The 24638-nt window shown below is 34.5% G+C and overlaps 1 protein-coding gene across 1 annotated transcript; it reads left to right on the forward strand.

Moving 5' to 3' along the window:
• LOC149421942 (carboxypeptidase D-like) lies at positions 1-24519 on the forward strand. Its single transcript, XM_089634624.1, has 7 exons — positions 1-560; positions 9621-9751; positions 10595-10764; positions 13079-13236; positions 15329-15624; positions 18188-18364; positions 22878-24519. The coding sequence occupies exons 1-7, from the start codon at positions 323-325 to the stop codon at positions 23232-23234; spliced, it is 1527 nt and encodes a 508-aa protein (XP_089490750.1). The 5' UTR covers positions 1-322; the 3' UTR covers positions 23235-24519.
• Positions 24520-24638: the final 119 nt, after the last annotated feature.

Raw genomic sequence — 24638 nt, forward strand, 5'->3', positions numbered from 1 at the left:
TTCTTACTCAGTCAGTCCTCAATCTTGGTTCTATCGAAAGGCTGCATCTTCTTGCTTTGTCCTCAGTCCTCAACTTGGCTTTGAACCCCGAGTTTCTGCCGCTTACAACAAGCGCTGCATTACGAAGAACAAAACATGTGATTATTTTTCAACCGCGTGTGATTAGTCACTGATGTTGAGTTAGTCAGTCATGATAACAGTGATTTAAATTCCTGAAATAAATTCCTAAATTATTCACATTATAGCAAATCATAGAATTAGAATTTCGTGTGCCAATAATGAAAAAATTAACAAGTGATTTATAGTTTTTTTAATTGTAATTATGATTGCGTTTAGCGTGAAAGGTTTTTCATGTAAAAACTATGAGTGTAATTTAGTTTTTTATTTGTTTACATTATTATTATGTAGTCAAAGTGCGATGTGTGGAGGATGTCCATCCCTAAGCGATGGGGTGGAGTTTAAATATCACAACTACACAGCGATGACAAATTTTCTAAAACAGTTTACTAATTGCAATAGCAATTTGAGTTCCATTTACTCAATTGGAAAATCCGTTCAAAGTGAGTACAATTTTAAATTATAAAATCTATGAAACTTTTGTACGTCAAAGCTCGTCGTCCCACGGGTCGGTTATGTCGATTGCTTACCGACCCGTGGGCCGACGGGCTAAGTAAAATCAGGTCAGAGTCTAAAAGCCAAAATAAAAACTATTTGTGTTAAACCAAAGTTTCTGTACGATTTTCACAGATCGAAGACGCTTAAATTTTTTCTATAGAGGGTGTGAAATTTTTCTTGGATTATTAAGCCTCCGCATTCCCAATTTCTACTGATTTATAAAAACTTTCCCTTTAACAATTTTATGTTCCAAAAAAAATATACTTTTGAAGATAATATCGATACATTTGTTAAGTCGAAACGTTAATTATATGAAATTCTTTTTCTGTTATTTAATATGTTATAGGCATGAATAAATTCACAGTGTATCTTTAAATGAAACATAAGAATTTGTTTAGAGAGTTTTGCTCTATCTCAAACAAGTCGTGTTTTATAATATATTTTCACATTTTTTGCATAATTGCTATCGTTTTTTAATATTAGCTCGCGCCCTCTAACATAAGTGTTTACATATCTCCCTTTCAAACCATCTTTGAATTATTACTACTGGGCCTTAACATTAGGTAGGTATTATGAAAAACTAAATAGTTTCTAGCTGGAAATCTGGCGATAGAATCTGAACAGTATTATGTAGTTAGGTACTTACTGCGCTTTGTAAAAATGTACCATGTGAACGAATAAGTTAGATTTAGAGAAATATATAATATTACGGTTTATGTGGTTTTACGAGTACATTCTCGGGAAAACAACATACCTACTTACTTATCACGCGATCAAATAAAAACTTGATTATTTTTATTATGAATTATTCTGCTTGTTAGTCATAATGACAATGTGAACACATAAAGGGTTTTCCAATAAGAGGTGTTATTTTGATATTCAATCGTAAAATATCAATGGTTTCGTTGCTTGTGTGGGACGTAGCGCCGTCTTGTTGAAAGTAAACGTTTTCCAGATCAATACCATTCAATTCCGGCCATAAAAAATCATTAATCATCTCTCGATAGCGCAATCCATTCACCGTAACTGTTGCTCCAGCTTCATTTTTGAAAAAGAAAGGTTCAATTATTCCGCCGGACCATAAACCGCACCAAACAGTCACACGTTGAGAATAGAGAGGCTTTTCAACAATAACTATTGGGTTTTCCGAGCCCCAGATGCGAGAATTTTGCTTGTTGACGAAGCCACCGAGATGGAAATGGGCCTCATCTTATTAATCTAATTTTAAGGCCAGCGCCACACTTGACGGAAATTCCGTCGCGGATCTTCCGCGACGGAACGCCAATACATGTAATTGCATATAAATTACAAATAGCGGGCACACTACGCGGAAGATCGGTCGTTCCGTCGCGGACGATCGGTCGCTCCGTGGCGGACCGCCGACACTCGCGTCTGCTCCGTCCTCCGCGCACCGATCTTCCGTCGGCGGAAGATCGGCAAAGTCGCATTCCAAGTATTTGTATGCATCGCGCCACATTCGGCGGATAACACGCGGCGGCGACGAACGCACAGGATGTTCGACACTGAAAGATTTATTATCGAAGTGCAAAATAGAGTTTGCCTTTGGGACTCCAGAGATATAGCCGTTCTAAGTTTTGTATTTTGCTTGGTAATATAGTCCTTCGTTAAATTCAGCAATACATCAAATGATTGTATGGACATTCGATAATATTCGAATGCTTTATCTGGATAATGTCTTAGTTACATATACAAGGTATGAAATTGCCCAATTTCTAGTCGAAGAGTATTTATGGGATGAACCTAATATTTACGCTTTCTTTTTCTTTCTTCTTCTAATGCCTCATAAATAGCTATCACTTCTATCGGATCTATTATGATCACACCGTATAAGCGTTGGCAGTCGACTGATAATCCGCCACTGAATATTCAGTGTGGCTGCAACGTATGGTAACGGATTGACTCCCGCGGAAGTTACGCGACGGAATTTCCGTCAAGTGTGGCGCTGGCCTAATAATTTCAATGCGTTGTTGAAGCGTGTATCGTTCTATTTTTATTAATGGCGTAGTTTCTACTTGTCAAATGTTCAAAAATGACAGTTTTAAAAGTAACATCTACCGAAATAGCGGGATATTCAAAATAACACCACTTATTGGAAAACCCTTTTATTTATTTTTTTTTTTATTGTTTAACTTATAACATTGTTACATTGTACATAAAATAAGTTAAAAATAAGTAATAGTGTAAAACATATGTTGTTGAATTTCTACTCCAATGAAGAGTGCTAGCTCTTGAGCTTGGCGTAGGAGTTATTTGACAATTATTTCATGTTTATATCAGTAATTAACATTATTACAGTACAATAAATATAAACTTAAAAGAGGATTGTGACGTTAATTTTGGTTGAAACATGAATTGAAGTTATAACATTTGATAGGTGATATTAATTTTTTTTAAAGATAAATTTGACCTTCTTTTTGAATAAAATAAAATCTGGTATTTTTTTCACTTCTTCGGGAAGACTATTAAAATATATTATGCCTTTGTAAATGTAGTTATTGTGCATTTGTTGTGTTGAAAATAGAGGAATTTGGATGTTAAAATTATGCCTTAAGGATGAGTTAAATTTAAGTTTTTTTACTACAGTTTCTTTATATATTTGTAATATTGCATCTTTTTTATAGAGGTCTTCAATTTTTGGTACTTCGAAAATTTTGAACAATGATGCTGAAGAGAAAGTTGGTTTTTTTTTCAAAATTACTTTGATAATTAGTTTTTGTACCACTTTAACAGAGCTTAAAAATTTTTCATATGCACCTCCCCACCCAATGATTCCATACTGAAGTAATGATTGGACTAGTGCGTAATAGACTTTTTTCAGGTTGTTTATCTTGAGAACATTTCTTAATCTAATGAATATATAGATACATTTTCTAATGCGTTTAACAAGTTCACATATGTGTCTGTTCCATTTCATATGTTGGTCTACAATTACACCGAGGTATTTTATTTCAGTTGTTTGGTTTAGTATGGTACATGATTCATTACAAACATCTTTGTTACATTTTTTGTTGTGTATTATTATATGAATGTTGGGGTTAGTTTTGAATTTATTTATTTGGAATGGTATATAAACTGTTTTTTTTGCGTTAATTGTAAGTAGATTTGTATCGAACCAGTTTTTTAGGATTTGGATGTCATTATTTGCATTTTCATTTACAATTTTCCAGTCGTTACCCTTAATTATGATAATTGTATCATCTGCGTAAGATATAACTGTTCCACTGAGGTTTTGTTTGAAAATATCGTTTACGTACATGATAAAAAGTAAAGGACCCAAAACAGTACCTTGTGGTATCCCAAAATCACTTGTGAGTGGTAGACTAGATGCGTGATTAATTTTTACAACTTGTGTTCTTTGGTGAAGATAACTTTTTAGCCAACTTAATGCTGTGTCATTAAAACCTACGATCTTTAATTTTTGTATTAGTTTGACATGAGATATGCTGTCGAAGGCTTTTTGGAGATCAACAAAAATACCAACACATTTTAATGATTTGTCTAAAGCGTCTTGTATGGTACTAGATAATTTAGCAATGGCGTCTTTTGTGCTTTTGTTTTCCATGAATCCAAACTGATTTTCGTGAATTATATTATTAATCTTTATGAACTGAGTTATTCTTTTTTTGGCAATTTTTTCAAATATTTTTGCAATGTTTGATAGTAAAGAAATAGGGCGGTAATTGGTTGGTTCTTCCGGATTGCCGGTTTTAAATATTGGTATAATTACAGATTGTTTGTACATGGATGGAAAAACTCCGCTTTGAAAACTTGTATTGATTATATGAGTTAATGGTTTTGATACTTGTGATTTTATACATTTCAGTGTTTGTATTGTGACCCCATCAAAACCAGGGGCAGAACCTCCTTTCATACCTGTAATAATTTGTTCAATTTCTTCTGGTGTTGTTGGTTGAAATAATTCAAATTTATGCTCATTATTTACTGTAGTATTTGGGTCATTTGGGGTAAGGCCTTGTTGGATTTTTTTAGCGAGGTTTTTTCCTACATTAGCAAAAAAATTGTTAAATACATTTGCGGCTTCTAGAGGTTTATCTTTACAGCAGATTTTTGAATCATTATGATTTACATTGTTGATTGTTTTATTTTTTAAATGTTTTTTATCGACAATTTCATTTATGATGGACCAAATCCTTTTACTGTCATTTCCAGATAATTCAAGTTTTTGTTTGTAGTAGTCATCCTTTGTGTTTTTTATTAGATATGTAAGTTTTTTTTATAAGCTTTGAAATGTTTTTGTAATGTTATATTTTCCGGTTGTTTTGTATATTGTTTGTAGAGTGTTTCTTTGTGTCTAATTGAGATGATTAATCCGTGAGTTATCCATGGTTTGATTGGCTTTAGTTTTAAAGATGTTTTGTTAGATTTAATATTTCTACAAGCATTTATGTGAAAACTCAGTTTTTTATCAAATATTTTGCAGCATTCTTCTACATCGTTACATTGATATATTTCTTGCCATTCTTTTTCGTTACTTAATATTTTAGTGAGAGAATTTATATTAATACTATAGTTGTATTTATCAGTATTATTAACGGCCGTTGTGGTTGGTAATGAGAGGTTTTGATGTTTGTAGTCATATTTAAATATACATGCAAAATGATCCGTTACAGATGTTTTAATTACCGCAGATGATATATTTTGTATATCTTTGGTGTTTGTGAATATGTGATCGATACAAGATGGTCGTTGTCCGATAATGTTTCTGGTGTATGAATTTATACATGATATGTAATTTAATTCTGCTAACATATTTAAATAGTTATCTTTATCGTTAGAGGAGTAGTCATTAGCGATATTTAAGTTAATATCTCCGATGAGTATTGTTTTTTTGTTTCTATGATGTTGTAATATTTTTTTTAATTCTTCTATGTATGTGGTTATAGCAGAAGAGTGTGTCCGATAAATAGCAATGATATTAAATGAATAATTCATAAAATTTATCTCCAAGTTTAATAAATTGACATTATTCACCATTATTTCATTTACACTTGTGACAGCGTAAATATTTGATACAAATATGGCGACGCCGCTATTTCTGTTAATTTTATATTTTGTTGCATAGTACGAGTAACCCGGTATATTATAATTAATTTCACTCGATGAATGCGTTTCTGATAGTATTATACAGTCAAGTCTATTTAATTGTTTAATAGTTATTAGAAATTCTTCGAAATTTTTTTCCAAAGATCTAACGTTCATGTGTATTATTATTAGGCTGGCTGTAGGTTTTATATCTATAAAATCGTTTGTATTATTTACCGTGTCAAAAATCCTTTCGTCTATTTTATATGAATTATCTATTGCGTTTATTATAAAGTCGTTCATTTTGAGGTAGTAATAAAATTAACAATAATGTTGGCGCTGGGAATACACTTCACATTTGCAATTATAATATTATATGTGTTTGCTTGTACATTATCACTGCGTGTTAACACTTTGCGGGCGGGCTTTTCGTAATATTTTTTTGAAATATTGTGCATATTATTTAGGTTTTCGTTACACTTGTAATTAATAATATGCATCATTAGTCGTAATCGATGCGATCCCTCGCAATTTTCAGCATTTTGTTTCTATAGTTGCACCTAATACTGTTGGCTGCGTGGTCCGTGGTGTTTTTTTCTCCATATTTAGAATTTTGTCTGGTGCAGTTTACACATGCTGGTACTGTTTTTTCTCTTCCCGGACATTTTGAAAGGATGTGATCGCCCATGCAGTGTGGGCAAATTGGAGGGCTGGTTCGGTGTAGGCATCTTTTAGCCGTATGCATGAACATACAGCAATGAAAACATTGAGTCAGTGGATCGCAATCTTCAATTTTTACTCGTTGAAACTGTATATTTAGTTTACCGAGTGCAAGGAGACTTTTTCGCATTTTGCCACTAGTTTCCATGATGTAGCTAGTGAACTGGCGCTGCTTTTCGTTTATGTTTGTGTTTTTTATCTCCGTTATAAGTGTGATTTTGTTGTCTTCACTTTCCTTGTAAACATCTTCAATTCCTTCGTTCTGGGTAATTATTCCGCAAACTATTTCGTCTTCAGTAAGATTGGATTTTAATCCTTTTATTATTATTTTTGGTCTTTTCTTTTGAATTTCATTTACCACCAAATCGGTATTCAGTTTTTTTATTTCGGCGGTTAAGGTATTTGCATATTCCTTTTTTGGGCATGATATTATTATTTTTTCTTCTTTTGTTTTTCTCAAACCATTTATTCCTATCTTTATGTTGCTTAAATTTATTTCTTTTTTTATTATCTTTTCAATTTCTTCTGCTTTAGCATTATTTTTGGTCGACGAAATGATGATTGAGAATCTCTCTTCTTCTCGAGGAGTGACTTTGGTTGTTGATAATACCTGTGCATAGGATGGTGTTGATGCGCTTTTCATTATTTTTTCAAAGTTTCCCACCAGTTGGTCGTTTTTTTCGATAAGTTTGTCTTGTAGTTGAATTATTTGTTGTTGCATTTTTAATATTTCAGATTTCACTTCATTGTCAAGATCAATAATAATTTTTTCGATATTTGTTTTAGTTTTCGAGTCTTTAACGGTTTGTATTTTTTGAACTTCATTTTTTAGCGTATTTAACAACTCTTCTACCGTCATGAAAGTGTTACGTTGCGGTGTAACGGGAGCGCGAAGACAGTACCGTGCGGGCTGCCGTTACGAGCGTAAGATTAATACTGTACCAAGATAACTCACACAGTGACTAAGACAAATCACGATTAGGTGGCATATAAGTCTTGGACGATTCAATAAAATTGTAGAAAAATGTGGTTTGGTGTTTTTCTTTAGGTTTACGGCTTTCAAAAGGGGCCCCCAAAGTTATTGAGCCAATAGGCTCCTTCACGGCTAAAGACTTCCTTGTTCGTAACGCCGGGTACACGTCAGCTTGTGTGTAAATATTCCTAGGTTATTCTGACTACTTCCTTGTACCTTCCCTGTATGCTCTATAAAAAAATTAACACACTGCCCCCCTAGTTTGGGTAGGAATCCGGAGTCAGTGTGTCCAGTAATGATGAACGTATGAATCATCCCTCCCACTGCGGTGCAGGGCAATAGGTCGTCGTTCTAGTTCGTTTTTATCCAACATACCAAAACGTAAATCGGGAGAAATAGCCCTTCAACGTTTTTTTTACGAAAAACGCATATAAAATTAAATTAGCTCAATTGTAAGCTTACTAAAATGATTTAAAGTGATAGGAATTATTATTTTTAAGTAAAATTCGTTCCAAATGTTTAAAATTACGCAGAAAACACGTTTTTAATTTGGATGTAGGACAAAGTGACGAAATCTTGCGTGTTAAAGTTGGATATTGGATAAAGGAGACTGAATGTTGGACAAAAGCGCGCACTCGTGCGTGACTTCTGCTTTATCCAACGTGTTTAGTATTACAGGAAGATCGAAAAGCATTTCAAAATAATATTATTATTAAATACACTAAATATAAGTCGGTCATTGAACGATGATACTTACATCATTTGCGTTCAATAATATTATCTAACTTATTAGTTATATTTTGGAGGTGAGACCGAAAAAATTCAGATGTGATTCAATAATTTTTTGTGACATTTGTTTAAAGGAATAATTTCTTGATTGCGAATCAAATTTTAAGTCTGAGCTTTATCCAATAATAACGTCATAAAATCATAATAGAATATTTACCTTTTCAGACAATTCGTCCAAAAAATAATATATCAGGCCGCATTGCATTTACCGGGCGATTCATTGCATTTGTTATTGTTGATTGACGAGGAGCAGCCAGTAAATGCAATTAGGGGGTATTTCACTATGTCGGGCTAAATATCTGACTAGCTATCCGTTGGCTGGCTTTAAAGATCAGAATAACTTCGTTATTCAACGGCGACCGTTTCACCATTGTTTTGAGCTTCCGGATAGATAACACTCGAAATAGTCTGGCAACATCGCAAAATGTTTGCAGTTACTCCATCTACTGCCACAGCTGTCATGCGTCACAGTCCGCACACCGCGAAGTGTGTATTTTTTTGGTTATGTTATGTTGATTATCAGGTCATTTTAGATAGATTCGTGTCGAATTAATACATTGTTTCTTATTTTGAACACAATCAAATAATTCAGGATGGATCGTACAAGCATTCAAATTCATTCAACAAAATTCGACTCACTTCTCAGCTGTCAAACTCGGAATGTTTTGACGCCATCTTTGATTCGAGGAATAGCGCCTAACGTGAAGTTCGAGCACTGATTAGTCAAATCGAACTTTAACCCGAGCGTTAGCGTTATTCAGATATAGTGAAAAGGAAAAAATGACTAATCTGCGGATTAGTGCTTAGTCAGAACATAATCAGAGATAGTGAAATACCCCCTTAGTGTATCAAGTAGGTCATCAATCGTTAACTACATCTGACTTAAGTCTTTGTATTCATTATTATTGTAAAACGCATTAAAGGTGATTTTACACTTAAAAGTTTTTATCATATAATGGCATATAGTAAATATAAATCGGAGCTTTAAAAGTAGTAAAATAATTTAAAGGATCTCGAAACACAAAAGATGCATACAAGTTCTTTAGAAATGTGTAAAACAATAGACGACGAGTCTTTTTTAAAAATGATTGACATTGGAATTGTATTTGACATTGAAAAAAAGTTTTTATTAACATTCTATTAGTTCTGCGATAAAAATCATAATTCTTGAACAAAAAAAAAGGAACAAACGAACCCATGAGAAATTTTAGGTACAGTTCCTCTGTCCCACCGGACAGTCCATCTGTCCCATCAGACAGTCCCTCTGTACCACCGGACAGTCCCTCTGTCCCATCTGTCAGTTCCCCTGTGCCACCGGACAGTTCCTTTGTCCCACCGGGCAGTTCCTCTGACAGTTCTGACTAATCTAAAGTACAGATGGCGCCACTTCCGTTGACATCAGTCTGATTTATAAAATATTTTAGCGTAATAATTGTAAGGAATTTTGTTATTATTTTAGAAAGAGAACTGTGGGTTGTGAAGGTGTCGGCATTGCCCCATGATGCAAAGTTGGTGCAAAATGTAAAGCTTTTGGCAAATATTCACGGAAACGAAGCAGCTGGCAGGGAAATTCTTCTTCATTTTATTCATGTAAGTAGGTTTTTATTATTTTTAACTGTTAAAAGTTGTTAAATACTTACTTATGTAATAAAAATTTCAAAATTTTAACCGACTTATAATATTTAAAAACAAATAATATAATAATTATTATAATATTTAATCATTCAAAAAATGAACATAATTAATTATTATCTACACAAATATGTGTGTCCTATAGATTCAAAACTACCAAATCGATTTAGCTAAAAATTTCAAAGTTTGTTCTTATTTGTGCCAGGAATGTTTAGAGAGTGGTTTGAAAGCATTATCTCTGCACTGGAATGAAATAAGGAGTCGAATTAATCTAGTTTTTTTAACAGTAACAAAGTGGATTTCATGATACTACATGAAGCTAATGGTAGAACAAGTAGTGGACGCCATAGGAAGACGTGGATCAATTATTTATTTGGGGTAAAATGAGGCATACGCGATGAACAAAGAAAGAGGTGTAAGGAAAATGTATGGCGTGGAAGTGAATGGTATATGATGTTGGAGATGCCCGAGGAAGACATGGCACGAGCAGGTGAATCAAATGCTTATGTGTGATAAAATGAGGCGTAGGTACATGATGAACGAAGAGGGGTGTAAAGAGAATGTATGACGTGAAATTTAATAGTTGAAGGAGTCGCAGACGCCAGTGTAAGACATGGCACAATCAAGTGAAGCAGATACTTATGTTCGAAAGCTAGTTCGAAATATTTTGAGAATTAGTAGTTTTCCTAGAATTTTTCGCATCTCGTTTAGGAAGTGAGAGATTAATTCGTTAGGTATTTTGGAAAATTTTGCGAATTTGTTTTTCACAAATTTTTTTAAATAATCATGTTTTCCAATTAGTTTTTAGTTAAAAGTTACTGGGAAGGGTGTCCAAAAGTGAAATATCTTTTGGAAAACAATGTGATACACATTCTGCCATCATTAAACCCCGATGGATTTGAACGTGCTAAGGAAGGAGGTTGCACTGGAGGTACCGGGAGACATAACGTCAAGGATATGGATCTCAATAGGTAAGTACGAATACTAACAAATACAAGTAAATAATAAGCATGATAAAATTAATATCAGAAGTTTGGATCTCTATCGCGAAAGATAAAGAACTGCTAATAAATGTATTAGTATAGCCAATGTTTTTTTTTCTAAAACTAGATTCAACCCATTGAATACTTTGGTCTTCTTTCTTAATGCTGCAATACCCTGCGTAGAAAAGTTCCACACTGAACTGCGCTGCAAACCGTTACCTTACTATAGCGGACATAATTTTGTTGTCAGTCTTGCAGCATTCAGTTTATGTCGATTGCTTACCGACCAACATACAACAAGTATAAACAATGTAGTGGTTTGGGATCACAAAAAATGTGAATAATCATCAAGTCGATTCTCAAAAATGTTGCAATTTCACATAGCAAGTCAATGCAAAGTCAGCACCACCAAAATTTCAGAAATAAAAATAAATCTTCCAGATTTTCGTCGGTCATAAATTATTTTTGAGAATTTCGCTAGCCACACTCGACATTTTTTTCATATTTTTTATACCAGCTGAAGTATTCTGCTTTAGGGGATGGGAATAAGGGATGGGGGTGGATTTTCGAAAAAAAATTGTACAGTCACCTTCCTCTTGTTTTTGGTGGATCCCATACGATGGTAACTTCCCGATAAGCGCCCGGTGCCAGACTCTGTCAAAGGCTTTGGAGATATCCAACCCAACGGTTTGAGTTTCACCAAAACGCTCCATGTACAGCCCCCAAATATGCGTCACATATCCGAGTAGATCGCCACATGATCGGTTTCGACGGAATCCATATTGCCGATCGCTTAGGATATTGTTATTCTCGAGATATGTGAGCAATTTGTTGTTAACCACCCTTTCTAATACCTTCGAGAGTATGGAAGTGATGGCTATGGGGCGGTAGTTAGAAGGGTCGGAGCGGTCCCCCTTTTTTGGGATTGGGTGGACGATTGCCTTTTTCCAAAGATCTGGCACCTTTACACCTTTGAGAGAGAGCCTAAATAATTTCGCGAGCACTGGAGTCATTTCTGCAGAACACCTCTTGAGGACCAAGGCAGGTATTCCGTCCGGCCCACTGGCTTTGTCGACTTTCAGCTCGTTCAAGACTCGGAGAACCTCTCTGTTCCGGATCTTCGGTTCCTCCATTTGAAAACCGCAGTGCGGAATGGAAGGGGGAGTCTCTCCGTTATCTTGAAGAGTTGAGTTTTCCGCGAAAATTTTGCCTAATAATTCAGCTTTCTCGCGGGCCGAGTTAGCCAGCCGACCATCAGGCTTGGTCAGAGGTGGGAAAGTGGTTCTGCAGAAATTTCTTCCGATCGAGCTAGCGAGTGACCAGAAAGCACGGCTACCAGTGGGGCAGTCAGCCAGCTTTTTCGCAATTCTCTGGTCGTGATCGCTCTTAGCTCTATTTAGAACTCTCTTACAATGCCTTGCCCGTTTTCGGTATTCCGAAAGGTTATTCATGGAGCTAATCTTCCGGAGTGCATTAAAAGCCGTATTTTTGAGTCTGACAGCTTCAGCACAGCGATGGTCAAACCACGGTTTTGTGCCCGCTCCAGAGGATTTGACGGAGAAGGGAATGTAGCAATCCATTGCTGATGTGATTACTTCTCCTACCTCGCGTGCACAAATTGATGGGTCCTCGGAGCTAAAGCATACAGTACTCCAAGGAAAGGCGCCAAAGAAAGACCGCATGCCGTCCCGTTTTGCTGCCCTGTAGTGCCATACCTTCCTCTTTACATGTTTGTCGGGTTGACGGTTCATGGAGGATGGGACAGAGGTGGTAATCAGGCAGTGGTCAGAAGATCCTAAGGGCGCTGTCACCTCCACTCTGTACCCGAGTGGCTCATAATGGCATATAATGGCTTGGAACATAAACTATATACTTACCCTTGTGCAGATCATTTGAAATAACATACTCTTGTGCCCTCTCTAAACAAGAGTTATTCTCAATTAGGGAGGTATTAATTAACAGCTTGGAACATAAACTATTTTTATACTTACCCTTATGCAGATCATTTGAAATAACATACTCTTATACCCTCTCTAAACACGAGTTATTCGCAATTAGGGAGGTATTAATTAACAGCTTGGAATATAAACTATATACTTACCAATATGCAGATCATTTGAAATAACATACTGTTGTACACCGTCATTGGACGGTTGGTATATATATTTTGTAACCCTCTGTCTGCTGTACTTGATGTTGATGATCTTACTTACTTCTATCAATATGTATTATTTGTTATCTTCTTTTTGAAATTTTTTGACCACAATGCTAATTTGATTTATGCCAATGCTTTAATTTGCAGAAGCTTCCCTGATTATTTCCGGCGGAACCCAAAACCCCTCCAGCCGGAGACAAAGGCAGTCACCAAGTGGATGAGCGAAATGCAATTCATTCTGTCTGCAAGTTTACACGGAGGAGCCATGGTAGCCAACTATCCCTTTGAAAGCACCAAGGAAGATTGTTAGTACAAATTCAATTTATAAATTAATAAAACACCTTTGCATCCAATCCTATGGAACACTTCCATGCCAATAGCTTAGTGGATGCATGGAATAAACTTCCACAACATGTCATCGATTCTACTAATATAAACCAATTCAAAGCCAGGAACAGACCACGCTATAAGCGAGCTATATTTTCATGGCTTGGCTTATTTCAGCATTTCGCTCGCCATACATTCCCATTGCTAATAATTCATTAATTGATGATGCAATAGGCCAAGCCATGATGAGTATAATATAATGTGTCGCATACCTAAAGCTCGATTGGATTCTTATTTGGAGAGAAGAAAGAATTGACTTATGTTAAATTTAAAACAACTCAATTATTATTAAACTTTTTGTGCAATCAGATATGAGCGCATCAGCAGAATAGTAGAATCGTTAAATAGTAGTCAACATTCTGCTAATGCGCTCTGCAGAATGCTGACTACTATTTAATCAGTAGACTATGAATGGGCAACACTTACATTACTTGTAATTTAAGCCCGAAACAAATTGTTAATACAAATCTGCCATCAGACTACTGACTTCTAACCGAAGCCTTTGAATGTCAATACTTTTATTGGGGTGCCAACTACAAGTGTGGTCGTAGAATTTTTATTGTGATTGTATTAATCTCATAAACGCCAGCATATCCTTAAGAATACGTTTGAAAAATCATTTCTGTGAATATAACTAGCTATTGTGGAGAAACTATATGTGGTAGATTAAATACTATTAATATAAATATGCTAACTTTACTGTTTTCTCTTTCTGACACCTTTTAGATCATATTTCTAACCATGACAGTAAGTGAGACACAATTTCTACGAAACCATATGAGCTGTTCCAAAAGCAAACAAATTATACTGAGGGGTTGATCTAAATTTGCTTCCCCTCCGTTCAACATCTCATCTCTTCTAATTCTCGAAGTCTCGACCCCAAATCCTCCATAGAATTATGAAATTTGCCCACTTGAATAAAATTTATATATAAATTCACTTTCCCTCTCTCCATACTTTGAAATGATGGCCTTGCATTTGAAGGGTATACGAAATATTTTTAAAAAAAAATTGTTTTAAAATTTTAAATATTATTCATAGTTCATAGTTTAACCAAAACCTCCTAGATCACAATGCCGGGACACTCAATCAAAGCAGCCTCCTAACTTGTATGGGATTTTACAAAAATTAACGATTTAATTTTTTTTTTCAATATTCTTCTTTATCAAAACATCTTAAAATGTTTTAAACATTTAAAAAAAAAAAAATTTTACAGTTATCATACTAGTTAGGAAGCTGATTTGATTCAGTGTCCTGGTCTTGTGATCTAGGAGGTTTTGGTTTAAGGCGATGCCATACGTAGTAATGCAAAATCATGTGTTTTTGGTTTGAAAATTTGGTCGCCTAGAAACGTTTCAGATGCTTTAATTAAATACTGCGAGTAGAATACATCTTGGCCTTTGAAATAATCGAGTATTTTTTAGATAAGTCTTTTTATAAGCCCAGAAAAAATAATGTAAAGGCCTACAAAAACTGCTTTAAAGTTCAAAATATCCTTCTTACGAACCCATTTTCAGTTATGATTTTACTGTATAATGTGGCAAATTGAGTTATTTATAAAATGATCGAAAAAAAAAAAATATTTATGCCTGAACATCCACAAAATAAAATAAAAGGCACTTTTTGGCCATGTTTTTTTCTTGCATAAATCAAAACAGGCAGATGGTGTTAAGTGGGAATTTAAACCTTATCGCCATCTACGTAAGGGTTGTTATTGATAGCGGCTCAGTTTAAAATATTACACGACGTAGTGCATCGACTTAACACAGATAAGACAAGGTGGCCCAAGGAGGAACTCACTATCAAATTATTTTTTTAAATCATTTTTTTTATCCACTAAATTACATTAACACCAAATGCAAAGCTGTTTGTGTCAAGCTGTAACTAGAACATTTATTTTTAAATTGATATTAGGAATACAAGCCGCAACGAATAAAAGGTGCACAAAATTTCCGTGTGTCGTAAGATAAAATCTATAAAAACTATATGAAATTAATAAATTTTGTTCAGTGTCATTTCCAGAAAAACAGGAGTCCAAATCTCCCGATGACGATGTATTCCAACACCTGGCGCTCACGTACTCCCGGACGCACCCCATTATGCACCTGGGGGAGCCGTGCCCCAGCGCCGTAAACACACAATTCCCCAATGGCATCACCAATGGGGCGGCCTGGTACCCACTCACGGGGGGCATGCAGGACTACAACTACGCCATGCATGGCTGTATGGAAGTTACTCTGGAAGTCTCGTGCTGTAAATACCCCGCGGCATCTCAACTTAAAAACATTTGGGCGGATAATAGAGATGTAAGTTGATTCTTTTTCATTATTAGCTGAAGTTCCCGGGGGTAGTTTTTAGAAACAATAATTTTTCTCTTGCTTTGAACGTCAAGTGATAAAAGTTGCAAAAAACATTACATGTTTTAGAATCATCACTAACCATTCAATAACATTGTGTTGTGGAAGTTATCGAGCGTTAAAGTTGTTTACAGGATTTCATATTTACTGTACTTACATAATATTCAGTAATCTGTTTATAAACTATTTATAAGGACGGGTTGTTTCGGAGAATTTGAACAATTCTTCAAATTTCAACGTTAATTTGCGAGTTCTGTGAAAGATATTTTCTAGTTCTGTTATTATTTCATTTCTGTCAAGCAACTAGCCTATAATGATATAATATCAGAACTTGAATAGGACTTTCACAGAACTCGCAAATTAACGTTGAAATTTGATGAATTGTTCAAATTCTCCGAAACAACCGGTCCTTAGTCACCTTAACTAATTGACCGTAGTTCCCAAACTTTTTGCCCCGTAGATCACTTGCTTGCCGAATATTGAATTTTCCTAAAACTATTAACGTCCCATGTGATAATCATTTACTTTTTTCGTAAAAAGATTCCCTTCCCTTGCCTGCCCTAGAACCGGGTGGCGATATGATTCCTCTGTTTTTGTATATTGTACACACAGGGGCGCCCTTGTAAGGTATTACACCAAATGAAAATGGAGCAGGATAAGCAACGGGAATTTCTTTCTGTAGCTGACCCTACAGAACTGCCCCTTAAGTTCTTTGTTAGCGCTTATTCCGATCAGTTCTTCTTGTCATATGATATCCGATTCTTCAACATTCCATTTCCACAGTCAAAATGTCCTCAAACTTAGTTTTGAAGTCTGTGTGAAGTACATCTAAATGTTGAACGTCATTATTACCCTAGACGTTTTTCAAAAACAAGTTGGGAAACTAGGAAAATTCACGGCTTCCAATGTGCAATTTTTGGTTCAATATATTAATTCTGACGAGAAAGGGAACGTAGACTCTATTTATATACCTCAATAAACAACTATACGATATATAAACATACAAATATCAAATAAGTAATTTCTCATTCTATTATTAGTATTACGTAAACTGTGTTATTTGTGTTAGGTCTATTGTGTCATCTACGGAACTCCTAAATATTGAGTTTAGGTAAATGAAGGTCCACTCGTATGTACCCCCATTTGAATCTCGTGGACCCCCAATTTTTTTTTCTCGCTGACATAGACCTCCAGCAAGCCGATATCGACCCCTGGGGGTCCATATAGACCACTTTGGGAACTTCAGCTCTAGGGGCTGGATCTGTGCAATTGCAGTGTTAAGGAATCGTGCCCACGCACGGTACGAAGCACTGCAATTACAGTGTGAACAATCGATGTTAATTTTGCCTTCATATATAACCTCTACTGGGTGGTTAGAAACAAAAATAAAAATTTCGCTTTATCAAGTATGGTATTGTCTACGTCTACGTGTTGGCTTTAACAAAAATATCTTTTTATTTATTGAAGTTTCTTGTCATCCCGGTGAGTGTTATAATAATAGATACCCCCATTAGAAAAGAAAACCAATGTTACGAAATTGAAACAAATCACATTTCAAAGTTTAAATATTATTTGAAAAAAAAATATATAAATCAAATTTCTTGTGTTTGTATTCAGTTATTACTTGTAGGTGTTTATTAAGAATTTAATGTCTTCCAGCCAGTCAGCATAGTGCTGTTCTTTAATAATAATGTATAAATAGTTATCTATCAAATGCCGCAGAGTATAATTTACAAATCCCGCGGGATCCCGCAAGATTTATCGGCATTTTTACTAAGGGGCATTATTAAATTGAAATATTGCCAATATGTTTTTAATTTTTCAAAGATAATTGATACTTTGATATCAAACTAGTATAAGATAATTAACAAGGTAACACAGGAAGTCATTTTAGGACTTTTCCTATCAATCATATTTGGTATTAATAATATTATATCAAGATATTATATCTCAAGTATAAATAAGTAACAAAAATGAGCATTTTAAAAGAAAACTTTGATAAAAAAAAAAAAAATAATCAAAAAATTTAAAAAAAATACTGTCAAATAATTTGAGATAAATCACCTTTGGTACTAGTAATACGAGTATTATAAAAAAACGTTGAAAACGAAATGTGATGAGTTTTTTAAGAACATTGAAAAAAAAAATTATGGTAAAACTTTATAGGTAGGTACTGACCTTCGGGCATTCTGGTGCTTGCATATCACGTGATTTGCAACTCGAAAGCACGTGCAAACCAAAACACTATGTTTTTGGTATAAATTTAGTTTTCAATTCTGCAAACCCGCAAATCCGCGGGATCGAATATTGTAGAAATCCCGTGGGATTGCGGGATTGCAAGCCCTAATCAGAATATGTACCTACATATATTTTTATTGTATTTCATAACCATACAAATTTGACTAATCAGAGTAAAAGAAAATAAATTCATAGAAATAATATTATTTCACTATGAATGAAAAACCGAAACTAAAGCACAAAATTAAAATGAAAGCATCTAATTTATTTTCAGGCATTGATGGAATATTGCTTGCAGTCCGGATTAGGGGTGAAAGGAACGGTGAGGGATGTTGACACCAACGAGACGTTAAGGGCTAACCTTACGGTAAAACATAGGAACATGACATTTACCTCATCAGACAGAGGAGAATTTTTCAGAATACTGTTGCCAGAACAATACAAGTTAAAGGTGAGAAGATAATAACTATTAAAATTTACAATAAATTATTACACAAAAAAAAATCTTTCAGAAACTTAATTATTATTTCAGTTGATATTCTGGCAGATATTTTTATATTATTTTATTTGCGGAAAATAACTTCCCTCAGGGCCTATGTCATCTTTGGGAATGTTTTATGGAGGGTCTTTTTGAGGAGAGAAAGAGGGAGGAAACACAGAGGTTGGCAAATCATTCTACAGCCGAGCTGTTGAACTCAGAACAAGTCATAAAAACAACCAGTTCTCATGTGACAAATTTAATGTCAACCATGTACAAATGTTAGGCGTGTGTTTGGCATGTTTCCCAACTGTGCACCGGTGCCGAAGGGATCAATGACGCTAGTTCTTCGGAGCCACTTTCATTGGAATACCGGTAGAACAAGGATAGCATTCCCACCACAAGCCTGTGCTCTAAAGATAGCAATCCAGTTGTTAAAACAGGGGAATCTCGTTTCTGCACAGAATCAAGGATTTTTCAAGTATTTTGGGGATACAGATCAGACATGACTGCCAAATTAAACTGTGGGGCATACAATGTATGTACAATCATTCAGTGATTCTCTTCTTAATTATTCCCAGACTTTTTTTTTTTTTTTTTTTACAGTATTACCGCACAAGAGTCCCAACTGCTCCCGTCTGGAGCCAGTGAGACTATGGCATCCCCAATTGGGGTATGTTGTGAGGCTGAGGGTATTGGGGAGGGGAGGGAGATGGGGAAGAGGAAGGTGGGGAAGTACCTGGCTATTCAGATCTGGTCACCAAACACGGCTAAAGCCATTTCAAGCAACGTTTCAATTCTGAATGGTGGTCTTACACCAGGGCGATACTGAGAGTATCTTCCACTCTGGAACGTGCCGCAAATATACTATATATTATTTTTAATTAATTAATTGTGAAATAACACAAATTAATCAAATAAAATTTATTTGCGCACGCCGGGTTCGAACCCGCGACCTTCGGATCTGTAGTCAAAAGCGTATACCACTAGACCACGCCGGCCGTCGTGGTCTAGACTGCCAGCGCTTGCAAATTATGCAGCAAAGGCATGGAAAAAATCGTTCGCTGGTTTCATCAGAGAATCTGACTAAGTTATTCCGTGAGAAATAGTTAGGATGCGGGTGAATTCTCCAATTATTGTTGTATATTGTCTTGTTAATTACATTCCGTATTTGTGTTTTCTCCTAATTTAAAACATATATTAACTGTAAATCCAAAGAGGAAAATTCAAAATTTAACATACCTTATTAGTAGATATTTAACTTCGTAGTGGTTCATTTGCAACCCCTGTTAAATCAAAACCTCCTAGATCACGAGGTCTAGGAGGTTTTGGTCAAACTCTGTATAAATTATTTATGTTTATTGACTTTAATAAACATCTAAAACCGAACATTCCGAAACGGTTCCAACTGGCTACAACGTTGTTATTACATAGAAAATGGCATGTCTGGTAAGACGGCTGTCACCAACGTCGCCCCGCGTGACATCAACGCCATAGAATTCACTAAATTATCATAAGCAATAATTATTCGCCAGAAATATCAATACAAATTGAAAATATCTCCCAAGTAAAAATAAATGCCGCCGACTCTTTATTATTATTTATTTATTTATCATTTATTTATCTTTCTTTAAATATTTATCTTTATTATTATATTTATTTTTACTCGGGAGATATGTCAATCTGTATTGATATTTCAGGCGAATAATTATTGCTTATAATAATTTGTTATCCTTTGCGCTATGCATAAAACCTTATCTTATAAACGTTAGTTTATCATTAAGAAATAATAATAATAGAATTCACTAATAAAAACGAACATTTCGTTTTGGCGGCAAATTTATTTTTATTTTTTAGGATTAACAAAAAACATAATTAATAATAATAACATGTATAAATAATATAATATGTACATTTAATTAAGTTTTATATTTATAAATTTAATTATGGATATTTAATCTAGTCCATAACTTATGTTTTATTATGAAAACAATATGCATTATTTATTGAGAACTGTTTGATAACCCACCTGTGGTCAGAACCTTTGACTTAAGTCTATTGTCTGGAGTCTGGAGTCTAGACAATGTGTTGTGTTTATTGATTCATTAGTATGATTACATTAAGGAATAAACATTTCCATAACAGTTTTAACCCATTCCTTCCTGAGCCAATTTCACAGAACAGGCAATAAGGTATTTTCATAAACTATGAATACATGAAACCATTTTTTTTTAAATGTTATCATAGACATTTTAAAATAGGTGTATTATAGTAAAAGAACTTCGTTTTTACGGATTGATTTTTGATTTGAATGAATGCAATCTGTTAAGTGGAAATTATGCCACTGCCCGATATCTGATTGAGTTGAAACTCTGCAGATATTAACTTTTGGTGACAACACTTGGACATTATGAATTTATCTGGTATTGGAAGATATTGCAGCAGATTATATACAATATAAATGTCAGTCCTACCCAATCAGGATTTGGCTCAGTTGTTAGAGCGGTTAGTAGAACCAAAAAAAAATATATATATATATTAACCTTTTCTATGCGTCATTAATTTGTATCACTTCGTTCACACGCGGGGCTATTTATCATCAATCTAATTTATGACTTTAAACAATAATCACGCATGGATTTTAAAATTTGTTTTAAAAAATACGTCGCTTATGTCTTGAATTATCTTTTCAAGTATAAATAAACAATCCGAACATCAATGGGGCTTGATAAAAATTCGAAGTATATATTCATAATGTAACTGATATGGTATGCCCGGGCGGCCATGTTTATTTCAAGGATAACGATACACATGATTATAAACATGCCGGAGTAGAGCTCTTCAACTGTGGTGCGATGTAAGTGGTTGATTTATGGGTGCGATGTCGCGTTTGACTGGATACATGAAATATTGACACACTTAAAAAGGTTCATATAATAAAAAATAACTACACTTAAATTTACAAAAATAATGAAATAATTTTTCTGTTATTATGTCACCGTAAATATGTATCACTTAATATATTTTTTTATCGTGATTTTGAAACAGTTCTCAACGCATAACGGCAGAATCATGGCTTTCATGTATTTCAGCAGCTTTGCAATTATTATCGACGTCACTGTCACTAATTTCAAAATCTGAATCTATTTCTAAAGTAGCACCAAATATTTCTTCGTCATTAAGACCACGACCCGACATTTTGTATTTTGGCAATAAAAATACTTTCAAAAATTGATAAAAAGTCAAACTTGTACAACTTTACACTTGATTTTTCACTATAAAAAAGTTTTAACCACGTATCTTTATTTGAAAATAATCTAACACTGACGAAATTTTATATTTCTTCAATAGTTTGAATGAATGTATGTAACTGAACTTATTTTAAAATATGATAAATCAGATTAATGTACACTGTAATTAAAATAGTTCATATCCACGAAGAAGCAAACAATAATTCGATAAAACAATGTAATCTACACGGCGAGCGTCTCTGTTTGAGAATCTTATAAAATGCGCCTGCGCAATAACGTGTGTAAAGACGCGGGAAGAATTCAAACTGATTCATTTTTCGCTCTGAGTTGGAAGATCCCTTCAAATCTTTGTATCCATGATTAGGATACGTATTATGGATAAATATCGTAAGATGTCAGTAGTGTAAAGATGTGAGATTTTTTAGGAGTATAAGTTTTACCGTGCTCAAGCATGTTTCATACCCATAACGCCGAAGAAACTTTGCGTCGCACAGATGTGCCACCCGCGTACAGGGCATGCACAGTGCGTCGCAGGCGTGCGTCTCCCGCGGGGATAGGGTTAATAAAAGTAAATGTAGTAAAAAAAAAAACTTTGTTTTTACAGTTTGATTTTTTATTCAGGTTTAGACATTAAATGTCATTTAACAAATAAATTTAATTTTGTTTGCGATAAATTATAAATTACATAAAACGATTTAGGGGCCGTTCAAGTATTATGTAAGCACTATAGGGGGGCAGGGGGGTCTTTGCTTTGCTTATTTTTGATGACATGGGGGGGTGGGGGGGTCGAGATAGTGATTACGTCCGCACTGCTCAGCAGTAGTTATTTTTTTTTACACATTGGCAACCCACACATTGTCTATGTTTGAAAACCGAATACATATTCGGGGATTCCCTCCGTGTCAATAAAGTTTGTTTAAATGAATATTATGTGCATTAAAGTCCTCTATCCTAAGTCTATTTTATAAGTGCTGCTTATGAATCAATAAAAAAACAGAATACATTAACAGAAAAATGCATGTAGGTTCCAATTTTTACGTAAGCATGGGAGAGGGGGGGGGGCTAAGAGCTTTGCTTACTTTTGGCGACAAGGGGGAAGAGGGGGTAAATAATTGTAATAAATCTGCTTACGTAATACTTGAACGGCCCCTTATTGAAAAAAAAAATTATTTTTACAGAAACATTTAACAGACTTTAACAAATGAATTTTCATGAAAACTTATATATTCACACAGATCCAAGCAGAAAACTACAAAACTAAAATAGTAGCATTCGAAGTGGAGCCAGCGAAAGTGAACGATTTCCCCAAAATGACGATCCTCGATATCTCCTTAACTCCTGGGAATGGCAGTGAAATTGAAGATGTAACGACAACTCCTAAGGATGATTTTATGTCTTCAAGTTTTAGTCAAGATAAAAGTACTAAACAGGATAGTACCACACCAGAGGTGATAAGATTGCCAGAAGAGCTGATGGACCATCGGAATAAACAAGACGATGTGCTCATTGCAAAAAGTGGGTCAGAAATTAAACATCTTTCGGTGCTGGCTTTTATGCTGCTGATGGTTGTTCATTCGTCTATAAATGCATGAACATGAACATGGAAATAGAAGAGAAAAACTAAACAAGTAAAACTCTCTTAACCTCTGGAATGCCGGCGTATCTTTAAGGATACTATTAAAAAATCATTTCTCTGAATATTACCAACTATTCAATTAGATACTATTTTTAAAAAAATCACATGCTAAAAAGCTACAATTTAGAAAAACGTAATTTTGTAAAAAACAAGTAAGTTATTACGAAAATAGATTACATATAATGCTGGCACACGGCGATAATTTAGCATCGTCGTTCAAGAAGTTAAAAAAGGTTTTCAAGGGACCGGAAAAAACTACTTATTTGATATAAATTGGGCCATTATTCAAGGGACTGATTAAATAACTTCTCAAGCATGAAATTTACTTATTTGAGAATATATTATACAGTAGTCCCAAAGAAAGGTCGTACATGATGTCATTATTCTATTAATCTTCTATCTTTTTTGTTTTCATACAAGATGTCTGAGAAGAAAAATTTTTATGTAAGCCATTTTAGGACGATCGTCGATGACGTACATACAACCTCTCTCTGGGACTACTGTAAGTGGGTTTCACTGTAGTTTATAACACTTTTATATTACCTCTTTAAGAACTGATAACTGATTGCATCTCAGAAACTTTAATAATACATAATAATAAAACATTATTTGTCAATAGATTATTATTTTGTTACATATTTTTAAGTCATATTTGTTTTGATAATATTGATAAATGTTAAAATAAGCTATAATAAACCTTGAGATTTATAGTACAGACCTTTTCATTAAATGTTCTGTAAAGGGACTAAGTCGGTAAACCCTGTATCAAACACGATCCTACCGACTGCTAGTCTAATGCTATAATCACTGGGCTACCAACTTATTTTATTTTTAATATATTTTATTTTTGTGTGACACCACATCCACTGCCAAGGGCACTACGGCACCCCTTATGGAGAAGGTTACTAAACATATTAAAATGGCTTTCACCAGGGTGATACTCAGAGTATCCTTTTGGTCTGGAATGAAGTTATTAGCGCGTTTCCGGGTTTTGAACCTGCAACCTCTGGGTACAGAGCCAAAGCTCTCACCACTCTGGCATAGCACTTGTAACATTGATTATAAAATAACTTAGTGGAATTTAATAAGATAATTTATAGTAAATAATATATACATACCACATAGATGAACTAAAGGGTGAATAAATGTATCCGACAGTCTGCAAGAAACTTGCATTGGAGTTTAAGGACGGGTTGTTTCGGAGAATTCGAACAATTCTCAAATTTCAAGGTTAATTTTCAAGTTCTTGAAAGATTTTTTCAAGTTCTAGCCTATAATGATATATGTAATAACAGAACTTGAATAGGACCTTCACAGAGCCCGAAAATAAACGTTGAAATTTGATGAATTGTTCAAAAAA

The sequence above is a fragment of the Hesperophylax consimilis genome, chromosome 8 (genome assembly GCF_061612785.1).
Source record: "Hesperophylax consimilis isolate HC1 chromosome 8, BYU_Hcon_1.0, whole genome shotgun sequence".
NCBI classification, from domain to species: Eukaryota; Metazoa; Arthropoda; class Insecta; order Trichoptera; family Limnephilidae; genus Hesperophylax; species Hesperophylax consimilis.

What these genes read in the sequence shown, in the direction of transcription:
- LOC149421942 (XM_089634624.1), top strand. Translation starts at nt 323, where the DNA reads ATGATTGCGTTTAGCGTGAAAGGTTTTTCATGTAAAAACTATGAGTGT. An exon ending in TTCTTCTTCATTTTATTCAT is followed by an intron (nt 9,752 to 10,594) that starts GTAAGTAGGTTT and finishes TTTTCCAATTAG; the next exon opens with TTTTTAGTTAAAAGTTACTG. An exon ending in CAGAACAATACAAGTTAAAG is followed by an intron (nt 18,365 to 22,877) that starts GTGAGAAGATAA and finishes ATATTCACACAG; the next exon opens with ATCCAAGCAGAAAACTACAA.